At 43.4% G+C, this 19646-nt stretch overlaps 1 protein-coding gene across 2 annotated transcripts in view; it reads left to right on the top strand.

Annotated features, from left to right (window-relative positions):
• LOC136620474 (zinc finger protein 665-like) overlaps positions 1–18942 on the top strand; it is a 55633-nt gene extending 36691 nt beyond the window's left edge. The window contains exons 6-10 of one of the 2 annotated variants that reach the window (XM_066595264.1): positions 9931–10110; positions 10188–10311; positions 10388–10452; positions 15646–15766; positions 16947–18942. In XM_066595264.1, coding sequence (XP_066451361.1) covers positions 9931–10110; positions 10188–10311; positions 10388–10452; positions 15646–15766; positions 16947–18802 — 2346 coding nt within the window. In that variant the 3' untranslated portion in view covers positions 18803–18942. Of the gene's footprint in view, positions 1–9915; positions 10111–10187; positions 10312–10387; positions 10453–15645; positions 15767–16946 lie in introns of both variants that reach the window. The other variant, XM_066595265.1, reaches the window with a different exon arrangement.
• Positions 18943–19646: the final 704 nt, after the last annotated feature.

The following is a 19646-nucleotide window of genomic DNA, read 5'->3' as shown; positions in this document are numbered from 1 at the left end:
GGTGTGAGGGTCAGGGAGTCCCGTGCCGTGCGTACCTGTGCGCACTACTAGTACTGTAACATCCTGTCTTGATCCATCCAGCAATGGTGTCTTTTGATGCTGCTTTCCATTTATGTCCCTGAAATTGAAGAAATTATCTGATTTCCTAAACGTCTGTGTGACTTGTAAATATGTCAGGACTGCACAACGGACATCTAGATTGTGTAAATGCCGTTCTTTGTTGTTTTTAAAGTTTTGATAAAAGGAGGGCAAAACTATCTCTTGTTCCATGTGAAATGTGGACATCACTTTAGGAAAAAAGGATGGATCTAGCCTCAACAGTATTTGATCTTCCCTCGTGGTAAATCCCTGGCCTGATTTAAAGTCTCCCAAACTGCTCTAAGCTCTATATAATTCGAGGACTAAGAGCTAACATATGTTGACCAGGAGCCCTGTGGATCTGCTGAATGAATTACTTCTATGATACTAAAGAAAGCAGCGGAGGTAATTGCAGAACCACTTGCCATAATCTTTGAAAATTCCTGAAGAACAGGAGAAGTCCCAGAATATTGGAAAAAGGCAAATGTTATCTTCAAAAAAGGGAAGAAGGTGGATCCAGGAAACTATAGGCCTGTGAGCCTGACTTCTATACTGGGAAAGATCTTTGAACAAATTATTAAAGAGCATGTACGCAAGTACTTGGATGAAAATGGAATAATAAACCTGAGCCAGCATAGGTTTGTCACCCACTGGGTTGATCAGGGAAACGCGGTGGATATAGTATATCTTGACTTTAGTAAAGCATTTTACAAAGTATCTCATACCATACTTATTGCAAAAAATGACCTAATATGAAATTGACAAGGCAACTCATAGGTGGAATCAAAACTGGCTGAGTGATCGTAGTCCAAGAGTGGTCATAAATGGCTGTACATCCAAGTGGAAGTATGTATCAAGTGCGGTACTACAAGGCTCTGTCTTAGGCCCAGTGTTGTTAAACATTTTTATAAATGATCTGGAGGAGGGAATTGATGGGAAATTGATCAAATTTGCTGACAGCACAAAGCTAGGAGGAATAGCTAACACTAGGGAAGAGAGAGAGAGTATTCAAAAAGAGCTAAAAAAAGCTAGAACAGTGGGCAGTGACTAACAGAATTGTATTTAACAAGGAAAAATGCAAAGTCCTACATCTGGGCAAGAAAAATCAAAATAGCACATACAGAATAGGAAGAATTGGTTAGAAGTAGCACATGTGAAAAAGACTTGGGTATACTAATAGATCATAGACTGAACATGAGTCCACAATCTGATGCAGCAGCCAAAAAGGCAAACACAATTCTGGAATGTATTAAGAGAAGCATAGAGTCTATATCATGTAAGGTAATTACCATCCTCTATTATTCCTTAGTCAGACCTCATCTGGAATACTGTGTCCAGTTTTGTGCACCCCACTTTAAAAAAGACATAGACAAACTAGAGCAAGTTTAGAAAAGAGTTACCGGGGCGGAGCTTGCCGAGGAAGAAGGACGCAGCCAGCCGAACTTCCTGAGGCATTACAATAAAACGGGCCACTACGCCTCACTGGAGCCCCGAAACTAGGGATCCACCGCACCGCTGAGTCCCTGACCTCCCGTGGAGCAATTTGATACCGCTCCTGAGCGATTTGGAGGTAGCCGCGAGCAGGGCCTACTAGAGCGGCCGCATCCCCGGCCTAGATTTTCGGGCGCCGGCGGCCGGCGCGGACAGCCTCAACAGCAGGAGGTAGGAAGGCAGCAAACGCTGTACCGGAACGCAGGGGAGCACACTGCCGAGACTGCGCACACCCTCTCCCCCCCACAACACCGCGGGTTAAGGGAGCAGGAAGAAGAAACGAGGGGACTGCAATCCCCCCCCCCTCCCCAGCGGCTAAAAACGGTCTCCCATGTAGTGGGGGAACAGTGGCAAGGGAGATACAAATAAGCCACAGGACTCCCTCTTGCACAGCCACCACATAAAGTCCCTGACCTGGAAGAGGGGGACACCTGGCAAGCTTCCAAGCCCAAAGTGGACGCAGAGAACCCCCCCTGGCAGACAGCCAATACTCTGCCACATACAGTGCAACTACCAAAGCTAAAAAATCTAATAGAACAGCATCAATATAGAGACTGATTGCTTACCCGCAATACCCCACATACAGAAGCTGCTTGACACCTCACAATACACCCCTGCTGCCCTGCCAGCAAGAGAGGACCCCCCCCCTTCCTTCAGAACCCCCGCCGCCCCGCTCACTCAGGAGCCGGCCCAGAAACAACAACTGGAACGTTACCCACTCAGCAGGAGCAATCCAACATTCACTGAACCGGGTCATACTCGCCTAACCAAGGCCCAGAATGGGCACTTAATCCCTCAGTATGCATTAACAGACCCCTGAGACGCATGTGAACACCAACAGCAAATACAAAGCACCACCGCATGGATGCATAATTCTGAGCTAACAAACCAAACCAAAGCATAATATACTCTTTTACACAATGGTGAAAATTGGGAAGGACAAGAATAAAGACCACGCAGAGCTGTCCAAAACCAATAAAAGTCAAGCGGAAATGGACAAGTATCTAAAAAAGAAGCATAGCTCACCGGCAACACAAAAGCAGAAACCCCACCACGAATATGTTGCAGACCCATATTCTGAGGACTCAGAAGGGGAGAGTGTCTCAGCCGCTTCAGAACACAACGAAGAGCCTGACAGGGACCCAATCTCTCGCTCCTTCCTTAAAAAAATCCTCACCCAAGCCATCTCTCCGGTCCTGAAAGAACTAGCTGATATAAAAACCGAAGTTAAACAAATAGGCCAAGGGGTAGAAGACCTTGAAAATGCTCAGCAAGACTTGATTCAACACAACCTCGCTCTCCAATCCACTATAGCGGAACAACAAGACCAAATAAACCAGGCAATGCTCCTAATTGAAGATCAAGAAAATAAAGCCGTAGGAAAAATATTTGCTTCAGGGGCCTTCCAGAATCAATAGCATTGGAGGCGTTAAGCTCTGCCACATCACAGATATTCCAAAACTTGCTAAGAGAAGATAGAGCAGGCAAAGTTGTGGTAGAGAGAATCCACCGAGCCCTGAGACCAAAGCCCCCACCACGGGAACCCCCAAGGGATGTCATCTGCGGCCTACTAAACTACCTCGACACCTCAGCTATCCTACGAAAAGCTAGAGAATCAAGCAAAATCGTGTATGAAGGGAACAAAATCCTCCTATTTCAAGATATCGCTCCCAGCACACTGGCCAAAAGACGTATATTGAAACCCTTGACAGACGCACTTCGGACCAAGAAGCTACCGGTGAGATGGCTATACCCGTTTGGTCTCGCAACCTTCAAAGATGGGCAACAAATAACCATCAGAACACCAAACGACCTTGAGAAGCTGTGGGAAAAACTCGAGTTGCCTCCTATTGATATACCATCTTGGCTACCGTGCCAATCCAAAATCCCGCTACCACAACTGAAGAAATCAGAAAACTGGTCAATCAACAAAGCCCCCAGGACCCCAAGACACAAAAAGAGAAAGCAGACCGAAACCTGAGGACCAACAATGCTATCTACCCTTCCCACAACCCACCATTGGACAATCTGCAGAAGCACCCCCCCTTATCCCAGATGACTGGGGAAGCGGGCACTTATTTCCCTGTTTCCCCTCTCCCTTCTGTTTTCCTTCTTCATCTCTTCCACCTGCATCCAGATCTTCAACATCGCTGACCCCTGAGACAGGGAGGACTGAGAGAGGGAGAAGCCCACGAATTACTACACCGGTATGACAGAGGGACCTGCACAGGTAAAAGACGACGGAGGTGGGACACAACCAGGAACACTATGCCCCCGAACCTAAGGAGACCTAGACTTTAACTCCCCCCACCTCACCCCCTCCCCTCTTTTTTCCCTCCTCATAAGCCTTCCTGGCTCAACCTCTGCCGTATGTACATGCCTCAAAGACTCAGAACCATCACGTACCCAAGATTCAGACTTCTAAGTAATACCCCCACTAAGCTCCAGTACTGATAACCCTATCACCAGGCGGGGAGTCACGACTTGAGCTTACTAAGCGGCTAATCTGCCTGTTCACATTTAATGTTATATGCCCATATATAACGTCTGTATTTGCTGAGCACCGTTCTGTTGTTTAACTAGTTGTAGAATTACTGTTCACAAGGCCTCCGGGGGTCGCACCCAACTTGAAAGGTGTGCGTCCAACCCTCCCCTAAATTCACGGGGATGGGGAGTAGCCTAGGGGTCATTACCCCACCCCGGGAACTGAATGAGGAAAAGACCTGGGGCCCCTTCGGGTACGGCCCTCCCTTTCCCTCATGCTCGAAAAGTTTCCTCACTTCTCCACTTAGAGTGGAGTTTTTTGTTAACCCCTGTTCAAACAGCAAGTTTAGCCATTATTATTTGAGCAGAGATGAATCAGAGCCGGACTCCAGAGTAAATCCCCTAGAAATAGAATATGGCTGAGATTAAAGTTACTTCATTTAATGTCAGAGGTTGGAACAACCCCCAGAAAAGAGCCCAGACCCTTAACCTCATAAAAAAGCATTCTACGGAAATACTGTTTCTTCAAGAAACCCACTTCCGTCACAATCATGTCCCTAGACTCCCAACCCACATGTATAACCAATGGCACCATAGCACGCACTCCTCGGCCTCTAGAGGGGTTTCCATCGCAATAAGCAAAAATGTCCCCTTTATGCCCACGGAGTCGGAACAGGACCCTGATGGGAGTTATTTATTCTTAAAAGGCACAATAGCCCACAGCCAGGTCTCACTAGCTAACCTATACGCCCCAAATAAACAGCAGGTCCAATGGCTCACGCGGGTCTTGACTAAATTTAGAGAATTCGCGGAGGGACTGCAGGTGGTTGGCGGTGACTTCAATTTAGTATTAGAGCAATCAATTGACACAACCTCAAACACCGCATCGATCCCCTGCAGCCAAATCCATAGACTTAAGAGCCTACTGGCAGACCTGAACTTAAGAGACGCCTGGAGGCTGAAAAATCCCAACCTTAGAGAATATACATACTTCTCACACATTCATAAGTCCTATCACAGAATTGACTACTTATTAATCTCAGGCAAATACTTACACTCAGTCACCGCAACCGACATAGGTCAAATCACGATATCTGATCATGCCCCTATCACTCTCTCACTGATGGTGGACAGCCTGCCGAGGAGAGAATGGAACTGGCGCCTAAACTGTACACTGATAAACGAGAGGGAAAACTTCACCAACTTAACTGAAAAACTGGAACAATTCTTCTCAATTAATGATTCACACGAAGTCCTCATCCCAATTGTCTGGGAGGCACATAAAGCCTATATAAGAGGAGAATTGATATCATTAGGCGCCAGAACTAAACGCCAGAGAAATGCGGAAATTAATTCTCTCCTAACCCAGATTTCAAATAAAGAAACTCTCCATAAAAATAGCCCTGACAACAAAACCCTAAAAGAACTTATACACCTGAGAGACAAACTCAAAAACTTATTAAATATAAAATCAGCAAAGACCCTGCTCTCATCTAAGTATAAAATATATGTACACGGGGACAGAGGATCAAAAACAATGACAAGACTTATTCAAAAACAAAAACAAAAAGCCTTCATCTCCCAAATTAAAGCCCCTACAGGAAAAACGGTGACATCGACAGAAGATATTTCCTCAGAATTTGAAAAATATTATACTGAACTATATAACCTAGACAGGGACACTGAAAAAATACAGGACATTACACTCAACTTCCTAAATAATTTAAAACTTCCCGGATTGTCAGAAGAAGACACCGCCTCGCTCTTGCATCAGGTTACAGATGACGAGGTGAAGGAGGTCCTAGCCTCTATCCCTAACGGAAAAAGTCCCGGCCCTGATGGTCTCCCTATCTTATATTATAAAAAATTCGCAAATACACTAACCCCATACCTAACGAAACTCTGCAACTCCCTCCTCTCGGGCTCCCCATTACCTAAACAAGCCCTAGAGGCCCATATTTCGCTTATCCCCCAAAGAGGGCAAAGCCCAAAACCTATGCAGTAACTACAGGCCAATTTCATTGCTAAACGCAGATGTTAAATTGTGGGCTAAATTACTAGCTCAAAGAATAGCCCCCTTCCTTACGAAATTAATAAATCCAGATCAGGTCGGATTCACACCGGGTAGAGAAGGCAAATTTAATGCGACTAGAGCAATACATGCAATACACTTCGCCAAGCAAAACAAACTTCCACTGGTCCTGATCTCTACGGATGCTGAAAAAGCTTTCGATAGAGTAAAATGGAACTACATGGAGGCTACTCTTGGCAAGTTTGGCTTTCCACCCACATTTATCAGAGCCATCCTCTCCCTTTATACAGAACCAACGGCCAGAGTTCAGGTCAATGGCACACTATCCAAGCCCTTCGCCATAAGAAATGGCACCAGGCAGGGCTGCCCACTATCCCCAACACTCTTTATATTGACGATGGAGACACTCCTACAAGAGATTAGGCAAAATTCGGACATTGTAGGCCTCCGGATAGGAGGTAGGACACATACCACTGCGGCCTTCGCAGACGACCTGCTGGTGTTGGTCACAAACCCGACCAGAGCACTGGCAGCGCTCATGGAGACATTCGACCTCTTCGGCAGGCTGTCCAACTTTAAAATAAATTATGATAAGTCAGAGGCACTAAATATCTCCGTCTCACCTAGAGTAGTCAAAAACTTGAAAGGGCAATACGCCTTCAAATGACCCACGAGTAGCATTAAGTATCTAGGCATCACACTAACGGCCAACCCCTCCCAACTTTACGAAGCCAACTACAACCCACTAATTAAAAAGGTGAAAGCCCAACTTGCACAATTTAATATACCGTTGATTTCATGGTTGGGCAGAAAAAAATCTCATTTCCACCTATATACTACCCCAAATAATTTACACCATGCACTCAATCCCAATAGAGATACCTGCCTTTTTCTTCACACATCTACACAAACTCTTCAGGGACTTTATTTGGGACGGGCACAAACCACGATTAGCGTTCTCGCTCCTCACCCAAAAACGCCCCCAGGGAGGTGTGGGACTCCCGAATCTACAACTCTATCACAGGGCGATCCACATTGCCAGGTGGATACTCCTGATAGATAAAGAAGCAACTTCCCCCTCGCTAGACATAGAGAGAGAAGCGCTGGGCAGGAATAATCAAGTACTGCTCTGGATAAAAGGTCCCCCTCTCGGCAAACGCACGTACCTAAGCCCGATCACGAAATACACAATAAAAACACTGAGACTCGTGAGAGCCAGAGCATCGAGAAAAAAATACCTCCCCCCAATGACACCGGCTAATTTGATACCGGCTATACTGGCAAATAAGCCACATAGACCGGGAAGCGTATGGGACACTCTCGGGGACCTCACAATTCACGAAATTCTTAAAAGGTCCCAAACTAAATGACCAGACACAGTTGGACACTCTTCTGCCACAACACTCTCTTGATTTCTTGAGCAGGGCAGGCCTCTTCTACTCCCTGAGGCGATTCCAGTCAAGTAACCTCGGAGACCTGAGAGACCCCATCTGGTTCGAGACTTATATCGCACTCCCCTCTCGCCCAAAGAGACTGGTCACCCAGCTCTACAGAGGCCTTCTCTTACAATTAGCTACTGAAAAACCATGGTTCCTTAGAGAATGGGAGAGAGAACTAGACTTAAACTTGAGTAGAGAGGAGACTCCTAAAGTCCTGAAAAACTCTCATGGATTCTCCAGATGTGTTCGTGTTCAAGAGAATTCATATAAGACCCTAACCCGATGGTACAGAACACCTGTCACATCCTCTAAAACGAACCCAGAATCTTCAGACATCTGCTGGAGATGTGGGGAAGGGAGGGGAACAGCTCTACACATCTGGTGGGAATGCACCAGAGTCAAACCTTTTTGGCAATCAGTCAACAACCTCATCAACAAAATTTGCCACACAAAATACGTATTTAGACCAGAGGAGGTTCTAATCTGGTTGCCTACAAGACAATTTAAGCCCTCGCATAAAAACCTAGCGACCACTCTCCTTACAGCAGCTAAATTACTTATTCCCCTTTTCTGGCAGAAAAAAGACAGCCCGCAGACCACACAATGGTTAGAGAGGGTTTCACAAATCTTTAGATTTGAAGAGATACTGGCCTGGGAAAACGGCTCAAGAGAAGACTTTACGGCCCTCTGGACTCCCTGGATTTGTTACCAGGGTGACAGGGACAACCACGACCCCTAAACAAAAACCTACAGCCAAACAAAAAACTAACAGCCCAACAGGCTCTACCTTAGGCTTTATTTGAATGTATCTTGCTGTTTACTTCCCCTGTTACCTGACCCTTGGCCCTATCCATACCCCCCCCCCCCTCTCCCACTCCCATTTTGTTCACACCATGTGTCAGGTCGAGATTTGTAGTACTCACTATATAGAATTTGTTTGCTTTAATAACATGCTTAAGTGGATACTCAAAATACTGAAGGGCCCTGCGTGGCCAGAACGCATTTGATCATCTCAGACACTGTTAATAGCTGTCTACAAATATCTGAAGGGCTGTCAGTGCAGACGAAACATCCCTATTCTCATCTTCACATGGAAAGGCTAGAAGCAATGGGATGAAACTGAAAGGGAGGAGACACAGATTAGATATTAGACAGTGAGGGGGATCAATGAGTGGAACAGGTTACCACAGGAGGTGGTGAGTTTTCCTTCAATGGAAATGTTCAAACAAAGGCTGGACAAATATCTGTCTGGGGTGATTTAGTGAATTTTACATTTAGCAGGGGGTTGGATCAGATGACCCTAGAGGTCCAATCCAACTCTACCATTCTTTGATTCTTTGCTACCTGAGCCTAATTCACTAGCATTGGTGTTTACTGATATGCACGGGGACAGGGACCACTGGACTACTTTTCAAAGATTAGCAGGCGACAACCACCAAATTAGGGATTTTTTTCACTGAGGATGATAGTTTAAATTTCCTATCTATGGTAATTTGATTTTTATCCCCAGTAGAGTATTTTTTGTTGCAAGGGTCTACAACAGAACTGAGTCCATAGAACCATGGGCAAACAAGCTCTCATTTGCCCCAGGATCCTCATAGCCTCTCTTATAGAAACTCAGTTCTTTTTAATATTATCAATCGAGAGGATATGTTTTATTTTAGGTTCTGGTAAAAAAAAAAATTATACCCTTTTTTTTGGGAAGTCTAAAAGAACCCCCAGGAAGATTTTCAGAATATACGGATTTAGGCTGCGTTTTTTTTATAATTGATAAGTCAACCTAAATGCAAAAGTAGTTTGCGTTTTCTCCTGGTGAAGTTCCATATAACTTAAATCCCTTGTCGTGGATGACCATAATAAGATCCTTTCTTATTGGATCTCTACGTTAAAGAAAGAAGCTACTGTCCAAATGTCAGGCTTCTAACTTTAGTAGTTTCGGCTCTGCATTGATGAATCAGCCAGGCAATTTCATAGCTGAAATAGACTTGAGGGAGGACGGTTTATCACCCAGTCAGTTCTATGTGGCTGTTCCAGAGTGAGTTCCGCTAGCAGTGTGGTGGTCCTTGTACCTGAAGGTAATACTACGAATGTAGTTTACAAAGAGTTCCTTCACTAATAGGATTATAATACAGGGATTATTAGAATGGGTTATATATTAAACACCGAAGATATATGATAAAGAAAGATAGAGGTTTATAACATAAGTTAATTAGCGACGGGTTAGCAACATAATAATTTTGAAGATAGTTACAATTTGTAGCATCTAGAAAGGGTGATACGAATTTCACGAGGAAGAGGTCAAGGGCAAAAGCTGGTTCTTCTATATGCTAACAGATGGACATGACTGAGAAGGTGAGGGACTCTGTAGATGTATGTAACACCATTTATTAGTCCATCTCTCATCAGGATTACACAGCAGTGAAGAAGACCTCTAGTGAGCGCTGGCAGAACGTTGTGTCTGAAGGTCATGAAAGAACCCTGAACCCAATAACGGGGCCTTCAACTCACTACCCGATACATGAGGACTTCAATGGGCAGAAGATCCTAGAACCTGTCCACAAGATGACTGAGCTGCTGACAGGAGAGGTGAACACTGCGGGGAAAGGGGGGCATTATACAGTAACAGGAGGGCTGTGGAGGATGACTGTATATTGTGTTGTCAGGTTCCTATAAGGTGTCAGGACGTCTCCGTCTATTTCTCCATAGAGGAGTGGGAGTATTTAGAAGGCCACAAGGATCTGTACAAGGAGGTCATGATGGAGGATCAGCAGCCCTTTACATCACAAGGTAATAGACACATAGAAGTACAGATGACCTTAAGTACTTGAAGATGGAGTCCAGTCACTGTATGTGTGTCTTACAGATAGATCCGGTAAGAGGACATCACCAGAGAGCCGCCCCAGTCCTCTCCATCCACAGGATTATCCGGTACGTGGAGAAACTCCTTATAATCTGTAGAAGGCTCTGAAGGTTCTGCATTCAATGCCAAATTGTCCCAAACCCTTTGAGACGAAAGTTCAGTTTAATCGCAGAAAACGACTGAATGGCGAACAAGAATCATGCGCTTCTCGTTTGTTGTTCAGTTTTGGCCACCATAAGGATCAGCGGCAGCTTCTGCGCTTATCCTGCAGTTTAACCCCTGATCGTTCACTGTGTGACATAGGAATGTGGAACAATGAATGATTAGCGGACGAGACCTGCTTGATTCTCATCCAGAAATAAGCTGCCTGAGTGCGGATGTGCTGGTGATGGCGTTAGCAGCTCGTTCGCTCGTCTGGCAAACAAGAATTGTGCAGTTCTCATCCCGTGTAAAACAAGTATAACAATACCAAATAGGACTAAAGGGGATTTACAGGGAACGATTACACAGGTCTGCAAAAAAAGAATTTTTTAGGCGCTCTTTTGGTTATTCCAGGTAATCTATATATATTTCGGTATACTGAATCCGAAAATGACCTCCGTTTTGTCATAAGACATCATATTTCCTGACAATTCAGTCATCTATATTAAATAAGGCAATACCTCAAAATAAATGAAAATAGATTTATAAAATTAATTTTTAGTTACAAATTTTACATGAAAATCATTTTTGAACTAAAATGAGGCACTAAAACACACTAAAATCGTTTCTTCTTGCCTGTGAGGCTCCTCTTGGTACATTTACGCTTGTGAGTAGCATCTGGAATGTCTCTCTGAAGCATCCAACCGTAGTCTGCCATCATTGGTATGCTCCATTTTCGCTGCTGTCTTATTTGCATCTCTTTAATGTCCTGGTGGAATCGTTCACCTTGTTCTTCACTCACAGCTTCCAAATTTTCAGGAAAGTAGTGAAGGTAGGATTGGAGGAAATGCACTTTCAAACTCATCAGGCAACCTAAAGCTTGAAATGCTTTCAGCATTCGTCCGACAATCTTTTCGTAGTCGGGATCTTTCTTATTGCCTAGAAATTTCTCTACGACCTCTTTAACCCCTTGAGTGGCAGGTTTCCTACCACCCTGTCGTGCCCACCAGGGCAGGTTTTTTAAAATGGTCTAATCATTGAATTTCAACTAGTTTTGCAGTTGCGTCTCAAGAGCCATAACTTTTTCATTTTTCCATTGACACGGCCATATGAGGGCTTGTTTTTTGCGGGACAAGTTGTGATTTTTTAAACAGGGGGAGGAAAAAAAGAAATGGGGAAAAAAGAAAAAAAGGGGCCATGTCATTAAGGAGTTAAATAATGTATTAACTTCCTTCTCTGGGTCATTACGATGCACACGGATACCACATGTGTGATTGTATTTTTGATTTTTTACAAAGTAAAGGTAGACAAGTGTTTTTTTTATTTTTTTAATAATTTTTTTCCTTTTTTTTTTTTTTTTTTGTCCCTTTAGGGGACTTCCACAGGGACCCATCAGGACCCCTGATCACATTCCGGGGGTCTGATGGTGACAGCCCTTTACATGCTGCAGTGACAACCCTTTACATGCTGCAGTCACATAGACTGCAGCATGTAAAGGGTTAACACAGCAGAGATCGGGGGTTTTCTCTGATCTCTGCTGTAAGAGCTAGTACCTAGCTGTCCTCTGACAGCTAACAACCAGCTCTCCCTGCCACAGAGACCATCGGCTTGCTTCTGACAAGCCGATGGTCTCTATGGCAACTTGTAAACAAAGCAGGAGGTTGCCGACATGTCGGCAATATCTTCTGCTGGTTTTTCAAAGCTTTTGCACTGCTCTGTGTGGGTCTGTGCAGGCAGAGCACACGGTCACAGCTTGTGGCATTGTGCTCTGCAGCTCCCATAGTGATACATAGCCCGGAAATCTTCCGGGCTATGTTGCTATGAGCAGTGGAGCTCGTCCCCGGAAATTTTCCGGGCGTGCCACTCAAGGGGTTAAATGCAATCCACCCTTCTTTCTGAGAATCCATCATGGTATTGACACACTCTTGATCAGCTATAAGCCTTCTAATGTCTGGTCTGACGAACACACCTTCCTTCAATTTTGCCTCTGAAAGGCCTGGAAACTTGGTGACCAAATATTTGAAGCATTCGCCATCTCTTGGAAGTGAGTTCATGAATTGCTTCATCAATCCTAATTTTATATGGAGAGGTATGATAGGGTGCACATAAGTTCAAAAAAGTATATCAGCGCTGCTTACAGGTGACTGTAATAGCACAAAGAATCCACGGAGTAGTAATAGCAAAAAAGAGGATTCTTTATTGGGACGCACAGGTCCAAAGTGCAACGCGTTTCGTCTGACAAGACTTTATCAAGCACAAAAAACATAATGTTTAATACACTTCCGCCGACCCATAATGCTAACTTGGGGAAACATGATTTAAGAATGATGAGCTAACACAAAGAGATTGTGGGAGTTACACCTTCTCTTTTTAGTTGTCAGTGGCCACAGCAGCAGAGAGTCAGCGTCACTGGCAGTGCCAGCAGACACTGAGCGGGAGAGCGAGCTGTCCGCAGCCGCAGCAGCAGAGAGCTGGCATCTGGGTCAGAACTGAGAGGTGGCAGAGAGGCACAGACATGTCTGCGGAGTGTGCTGTGAGGGAGCAGATGGCCAGGGGAGATGCTCTGCAGCTTCGTAAGTCACAGTACAAGGGCTTCGCCAGGGGAGATAGGAGGGCATAGCCTTACAGCAGGGGGATTCCTAGAGAGGCTGCAGTACCACACTGTCAGCGCAGGTGTCTCTTAGCGGTTCACCACGGGGAGAAGGAAGGGGGACGGCTGCTCCGGGGAGAGTGATTGCTGCGGCGTGCTAGGACCTTGCTCATGGCAGCCAATCATCTCCTGGGGTCATCACCGCTTGTCAAGCACCCTGTATACTATCTCCACCCATACTTCCGGTGGCGTCAAGATACAATAGTACCACGGGCGAGAACCAAGAAAAAAAATTGAATCAAGCCCGTGCATTTCAGAGCCCTCGCGGTCACCTTGCAACATGTTGATGCTGGCTTCCATTAGCTCACTCTGGAAGTTATTTTCTTTGAAAGTTATGTTTTTTTGACATTGTATATCTTAAATGCGTTGAGGTGAATTAATTAATAATAATTTTGACTTTAAATTTAGTTAAAAACCCTAAGATAAAAAAATACCAAAAATTTGCTAATTTGAAGAGAATTTTGCATTTAGTGGTAAATCCTGACGTCTAGGATTTATTTCCTTTTTTTTTTTCAGCACACCAAAATACATGAAAATTAGTTGAAAATCATCAAACAGTTTTTAGTTGCAGATCTGTGTTATCATTCAAAAAATCAATGTATCGTTCGAATTTGAATGACCGTTCAGTATAAACACGGCCAACAACTGGACGACGCACAAGAATTTGTTTGCTTCTCATTTGTTAAATGCAAGCATAAAAATCATTGTCCGCTCATTTACACATTGTTGTGAGTAAACAGCGATTGTTTAATCATTCACATTCACTGTATATGCAAGCTGCACGTGAGCAAACCTTCTCATGCTCAGTCTATGAACTATTAGTATACTCAAGCACATGGGAAAAAGACTGGAGTATACTAATAGATCATAGACTGAACATGAGTCAACAATGTGATGCAGCAGCCAAAAAGGCAAACACAATTCTGGGATGTATTAAAAGAAGCATAGAGTCTAGATCTCGTGAGGTCATTATCCCCCTCTACTCTTCCTTAGTCAGACCTCATCTAGAATACTGTGTCCAGTTCTGGGCACCGCACTTTTAAAAAGACATATACAAACTGGAGCAAATTCAGAGAAGAGTCACCAAGATGGTAAGCGGTCTGCAAATCATGTCCTATGAGGAACGGTTAAAGGATCCGGAAATGTTTAGCTTGCAGAAGAGAAGGCTGAGAGGAGACTTAATAGCGGTCTACAAATATCTGAAAGTCTGTCACACTGCAGAGGGATCAGCCCTATTCTCATTTGCACAAGGAAAGACTAGAAGCAATGGGATGAAACTGAAAGGGAGGAAACACAGATTAGATATTAGAAAAAAACTTTCTGACAGTGAGGGTGATCAATGAGTGAAACAGGTTACCATGGGAGGTGGTGAGTTCTTCTTCAATGGAAGTGTTCAAAGGCTGGACAAATATCTGTCTGGGATGATTTAGTGAATCCTGCACTGAGCAGGGGGTTGGACCCGATGACCCTGGAGGTCCCTTGAAAAATTCAAGATGCCATGACGTATGTCCGTTATTACGGTCATACTGACTTTTTGTTTTTTAATCACATTTACGTGTAATCCTGGATGGAAGAAAATGACAGATATTACTGCCTTCTCCACGATCATCATGACATCATAGCTGGAGGATTTCACTTAAAAGTAAAGCATTAATGGTGTTGGTAACAAAGGGGCATTAGTTTGGAGAGTGCGCTGTTTTATGTATTCTGTGGAATGGCAGGAGAGAGGTCTTCCTCATACATGTTGTTGGGGCTAGAGCAACGCATTTCTCCTAACAGAATAGATAATGTTATCTGTGCGGAGAAACCAAAACCTGAAGAAGATCCTTCCCTTCATGAAATTATCAAGGCCGATATGATCCATGGGCCTCGCGGTAATTTAACCCCCAATGCACCCTGTATGAAAGAAGGTCGCTGCAGCAAAAAGTATCCTCGGCCCTCCTGAAAGACACTCACACAGGAGACAACAGATACCCCAGTGCCGGCAAAGAGCTCCGAAGGGCGGTGGTTTCACCGGTGAGATCCATGTGTAACCCTGGATAACCACTGGGGGGCCTAATAATCCTGTTCCTTCACCTACATTTGTTGCCCATATTAACATAGAGTATTGCAGTTCTGTAAGATCTATACAATACATGTAAATATGGTAATAAAGGCAGCGGCCGGGCTTCATTTGGTCTTGTAAATGATAGCGATGAGATCACATTATATGAAAGTGGTCGATACATCAGCAGTTCTGAGGCCGTCTGGAGAATTCTGGGGTTTCCCAAACATGAAAGGTTTCCAACAGTCGTTCATCTCGCTGTTCCTTCCTACTATGTATGGAAATGTAAGTTAGACCTGCAGCTGGTTCCCTCATATAACTACTGCTGTCCTGTCATTACTGGTCATTATGCTAATTAACCATCTTCTCCGCTCATCTAACACGTTCCTCTACATCTGTCTGACTTTTACAGTATTTGTTTCCCAGCTTTTCCCTCAGGGTAATGATCTGAAGAATATTGATGCTGCAGCCATAGTGGTAAAAGAAGAGGTAAATGTGAGGGGTGATGAGCGGTGGAAGGAGGAGATCCCTACAGACACCCGTCCAGGTGAGTAGTAACCACGGAGTAATGCCGAGAACAGTCACATCTTCTGCTCTTCCATCACCTGCAATGTTTTTGTGTTACATTTTTAAGCTCTGTGTTCTGTCAGATTGTTCAGCTGCGTATTCATCCATTTAGCCGAAACACAAATTAAATGTGGATGAAAATGTGATATCGCTACAGGAGATGAACCGTGACGAGCATTTATATATGCTGATCTCTGCTGATCTCTTTAAAAGGGTGTGTTTAGGGATTCCCATATATGACAGATCATCGTGTGGAAGTACAAAGGTGGCAGCTGTAAGCCAAGCAAGGGTGCAAAACTGTTAGGGAAATCCAATGTTCCATCAATATGCTGTGAGGCTCCAAATCAGAGGTGATTATGGCGGCTGCCGTGAGAAAGCAATGGACACAGACATGACCGTGTCTTAAAGCAATCTACCTTTATTACAAAGCATCTTTCTTTATATAGTATTTTAAAGGAGAGCGGTCTATTGTCAATATGTGTACATTTTAGTCAGTCACATGTCTTACATAGATAGCAGTTAATCATTAAGGCCTTGTCTTTACTGGACACTATTGCACACTGACCTTTGAACAGTGTAACAGAAGATAAAGAACAATGTAAGATATATATACACACGTTTGCTAAGTACTATTCTCTATTTCTAATTCCTGTAACAATGCAATCTTGCCGTGCAAACAACACATGAATGTACAAGCGTGTATCAAAGATGTTCATAGGAGACAGGATGAAATATATATATAAGTTTTATGCTCCTAGCCTTCACAAAACCCTGTCTTGTTAAACGGAAGCCGTTCATAGGCCTCAAGTCTGCATACAATGTAGATACTTGGAGGAAGTGTAGCCAGTACAGCGACTTTCGACCAGCAGTTTGGTCTTGAGCTTGATAAAGACCAAACTGCTGGTCGAAACATCACTGTACTGTCTACATTGGTTATGGGAAAATAAACGCATTTGGATTTTTTGCACCAATAGATGGTGCTACCTAATTTTATTTACTGTGATCTACATGTAAGTTACAGAGGGGGAAAGGGTTAATTATTGAAATTTGCTTCAAGCCTTCACATTTTCTATAGAAGTTTTCTTTGTAAATATTATAAAAGATCAAATATATATTTTGTTTTATTCAAAAATAACAAAAATACATTTTATTGTTGGCAGATGCCGCTACCAGGAGCTCAGGAGAATATCAGATGTCTTCAGATCTTAACACAGAAGACTGCAATATTGCACAAGATACATTAGAAGAGCCCACTATTATCCCAGATAAACCCTCAGCCCTTCACAGCAAACATCTATCATCTGATCCTGCTACACAGGTCCTGCTTTCTGATGCATCACAGACTACTGAGCCAGATAAAAGTCACAGCAGGGATGTTGAATATCAAAAAGCTCCCACAGAGGAGAAGGCATTCTTACATTCAGAAAGTAGAAGATGTTTTATAAATAAATTACATCTTGTTCCACATGAGGGAAGCCACACAGGGGCGAAGCCATTTTCATGCTCAGAATGTGGGAAATGTTTTCCTGTGAAATCACGTCTTGTTACACATCAGAGAAGTCACACAGGAGAGAAACCATTTTCATGCTCAGAATGTGGGAAATGTTTTAGCCAGAAATACTACCTTCTTACACATCAGAGGACTCACACAGGAGAGAAACCATTTTCATGCTCAGAATGTGGGAAATGTTTTACCTGGCAATCAGGTCTAGTTAAACATCAGATAACTCACACAAGAGACAAGCTATTTTCATGTTCTGAGTGTGGAAAATGTTTTCCCTGGAAATCAGAACTTGTTATACATCAGAGAACTCACACTGGGGAGAAGCCATTTTCATGTTCAGAATGTGGGAAATGTTTTGCTGTGAAATCACGTCTTGTTACACATCAGAGAATTCACACAGGAGAGAAGCCATTTCCATGTTCAGAATGTGGGAAATGTTTTAGCCGGAAATCGAACCTTCTTGCACATCAGAGGACTCACACAGGGAAGAAAACATTTTTGTGTTCAGAATGTGGGAAATGTTTTGCTATGAAATCATGTCTTGTTAGACATCAGAGAAGTCACACAGGGGAGAAGCCATTTTCATGTTCAGAATGTGGGAAATGTTTTGCTGTGAAATCATGTCTTGTTACACATCAGAGAAGTCACACAGGAGAGAAGCCATTTTCATGTTCAGAATGTGGGAAATGTTTTGCTGTGAAATCATGTCTTGTTACACATCAGAGAAGTCACACTGGAGAGAAGCCATTTTCATGTTCTGAGTGTGGGAAATATGTTAGCCAGAAATCATACCTTCTTAAACATCAGAGGAGTCACACAGGGAAGAAAACATTTTCATGCTCAGAATGTGGGAAATGTTTTACCTGGCAATCAAATCTTGTTAAACATCAGAGAACTCACACAAGAGACAAGCTATTTTCATGTTCTGAGTGTGAAAAAAGTTTTACCTGGAAATCAGATCTTGTTATACATCAGAGAACTCACACTGGGGAGAAGCCATTTTCATGTTCAGAATGTGGGAAATGTTTTGCTGTGAAATCAGATCTTGTTAGACATCAGAGAAGTCACACAGGAGAGAAGCCATTTCCATGTTCAGAATGTGGGAAATGTTTTAGCCAGAAATCGAACCTTCTTGCACATCAGAGAAGTCACAGAAGAGACAAACTATTTTCATGTTCTGAGTGTGGGAAATGTTTTGCTATGAAATCATGTCTTGTTAGACATCAGAGAAGTCACACAGGGGGAAAACGATTTTCATGCTCAGAATGTGGAAAATTTTTTGCTGTGAAATCACGTCTTGTTAGACATCAGAGAAGTCACACAGGAGAGAAGCCATTTTCATGTTCAGAATGTGGGAAATGTTTTAGCCAGAAATCGAGCCTTCTTGCACATCAGAGGACTCACACAGGGAAGAAAACATTTTTGTGTTCAGAATGTGGAAACTTTTTTGCTTTGAAATCAAATCTTATTACACATCAGAGAACTCACACAGGAGAGTATCCATTTTCATAATATTTTAGCCAGAAATCATACCTTCTTACACATCAGAGGACTCACACAGGGAAGAAAACATTTTCATGCTCAGAATGTGGAAAATGTTTTACCTGGAAATCAGATCTTGTTACACATCAGAGAACTCACACTGGGGAGAAGCTATTTTCATGTTCAGAATGTGGGAAATGTTTTTCCCGGAAAGAAAATCTTGTAAAACATCAGAGAACTCACTTGTAAACATTTTTATGTCGTTAATGTGGGAAATGGTTTACCTGGCAATCAAATCTTGTTCTACATCAGAGAATTCACACACAAGAGAAGTCATATATTTATGTTCAGAATCTTGGAAATATTTTATCTATTTAGTTAGACATTAGAGGGCTCATGCAGGGTCAGAGCCAGGTTCAGGTCCTGAATGTGGGAAATATTTTACCTTGAAATCAGATCTGGTTAGACATCAGAGAATCCACATGGGACAAAGCCATTTTCATGTTCAGAATGTAAGTAGAAAGGTGAAAAAATCAGGGTGGCGCTACCTGAATGAGTGAGTGATTTGGATAAATATAAGCAGGGGAACATGCAGAATATATGATTCTTCTCTCTCGTTAAGATGGTGGGTCGTGGAAAAGACCTAGTTGTTTGGGTGCAACCAACCCAATGAAAGTCATACTGGCAGGTGAGACTATTCTGATGGATAAATGAAGGGGGAAAATGCGCTGTGTGTAGGCGCAGCTGACCAAAATATAAAGTTCAGTTCAATGCAGAAAGTAAGCTCAGCTTCTCCGCTTGATTTTAAGCCAGCATAAAAAGACGCATTTCATGGCAACGCCCCCCCCTCAGTTATAGCTGGGGATACACCTCG

Source organism: Eleutherodactylus coqui, chromosome 3, assembly GCF_035609145.1.
Source record: "Eleutherodactylus coqui strain aEleCoq1 chromosome 3, aEleCoq1.hap1, whole genome shotgun sequence".
In the NCBI taxonomy this organism is placed as follows: Eukaryota; Metazoa; Chordata; class Amphibia; order Anura; family Eleutherodactylidae; genus Eleutherodactylus; species Eleutherodactylus coqui.
The sequence above is the reverse complement of the archived record's forward strand: the minus strand, read 5'-3'. Positions and strand labels throughout refer to the sequence as shown.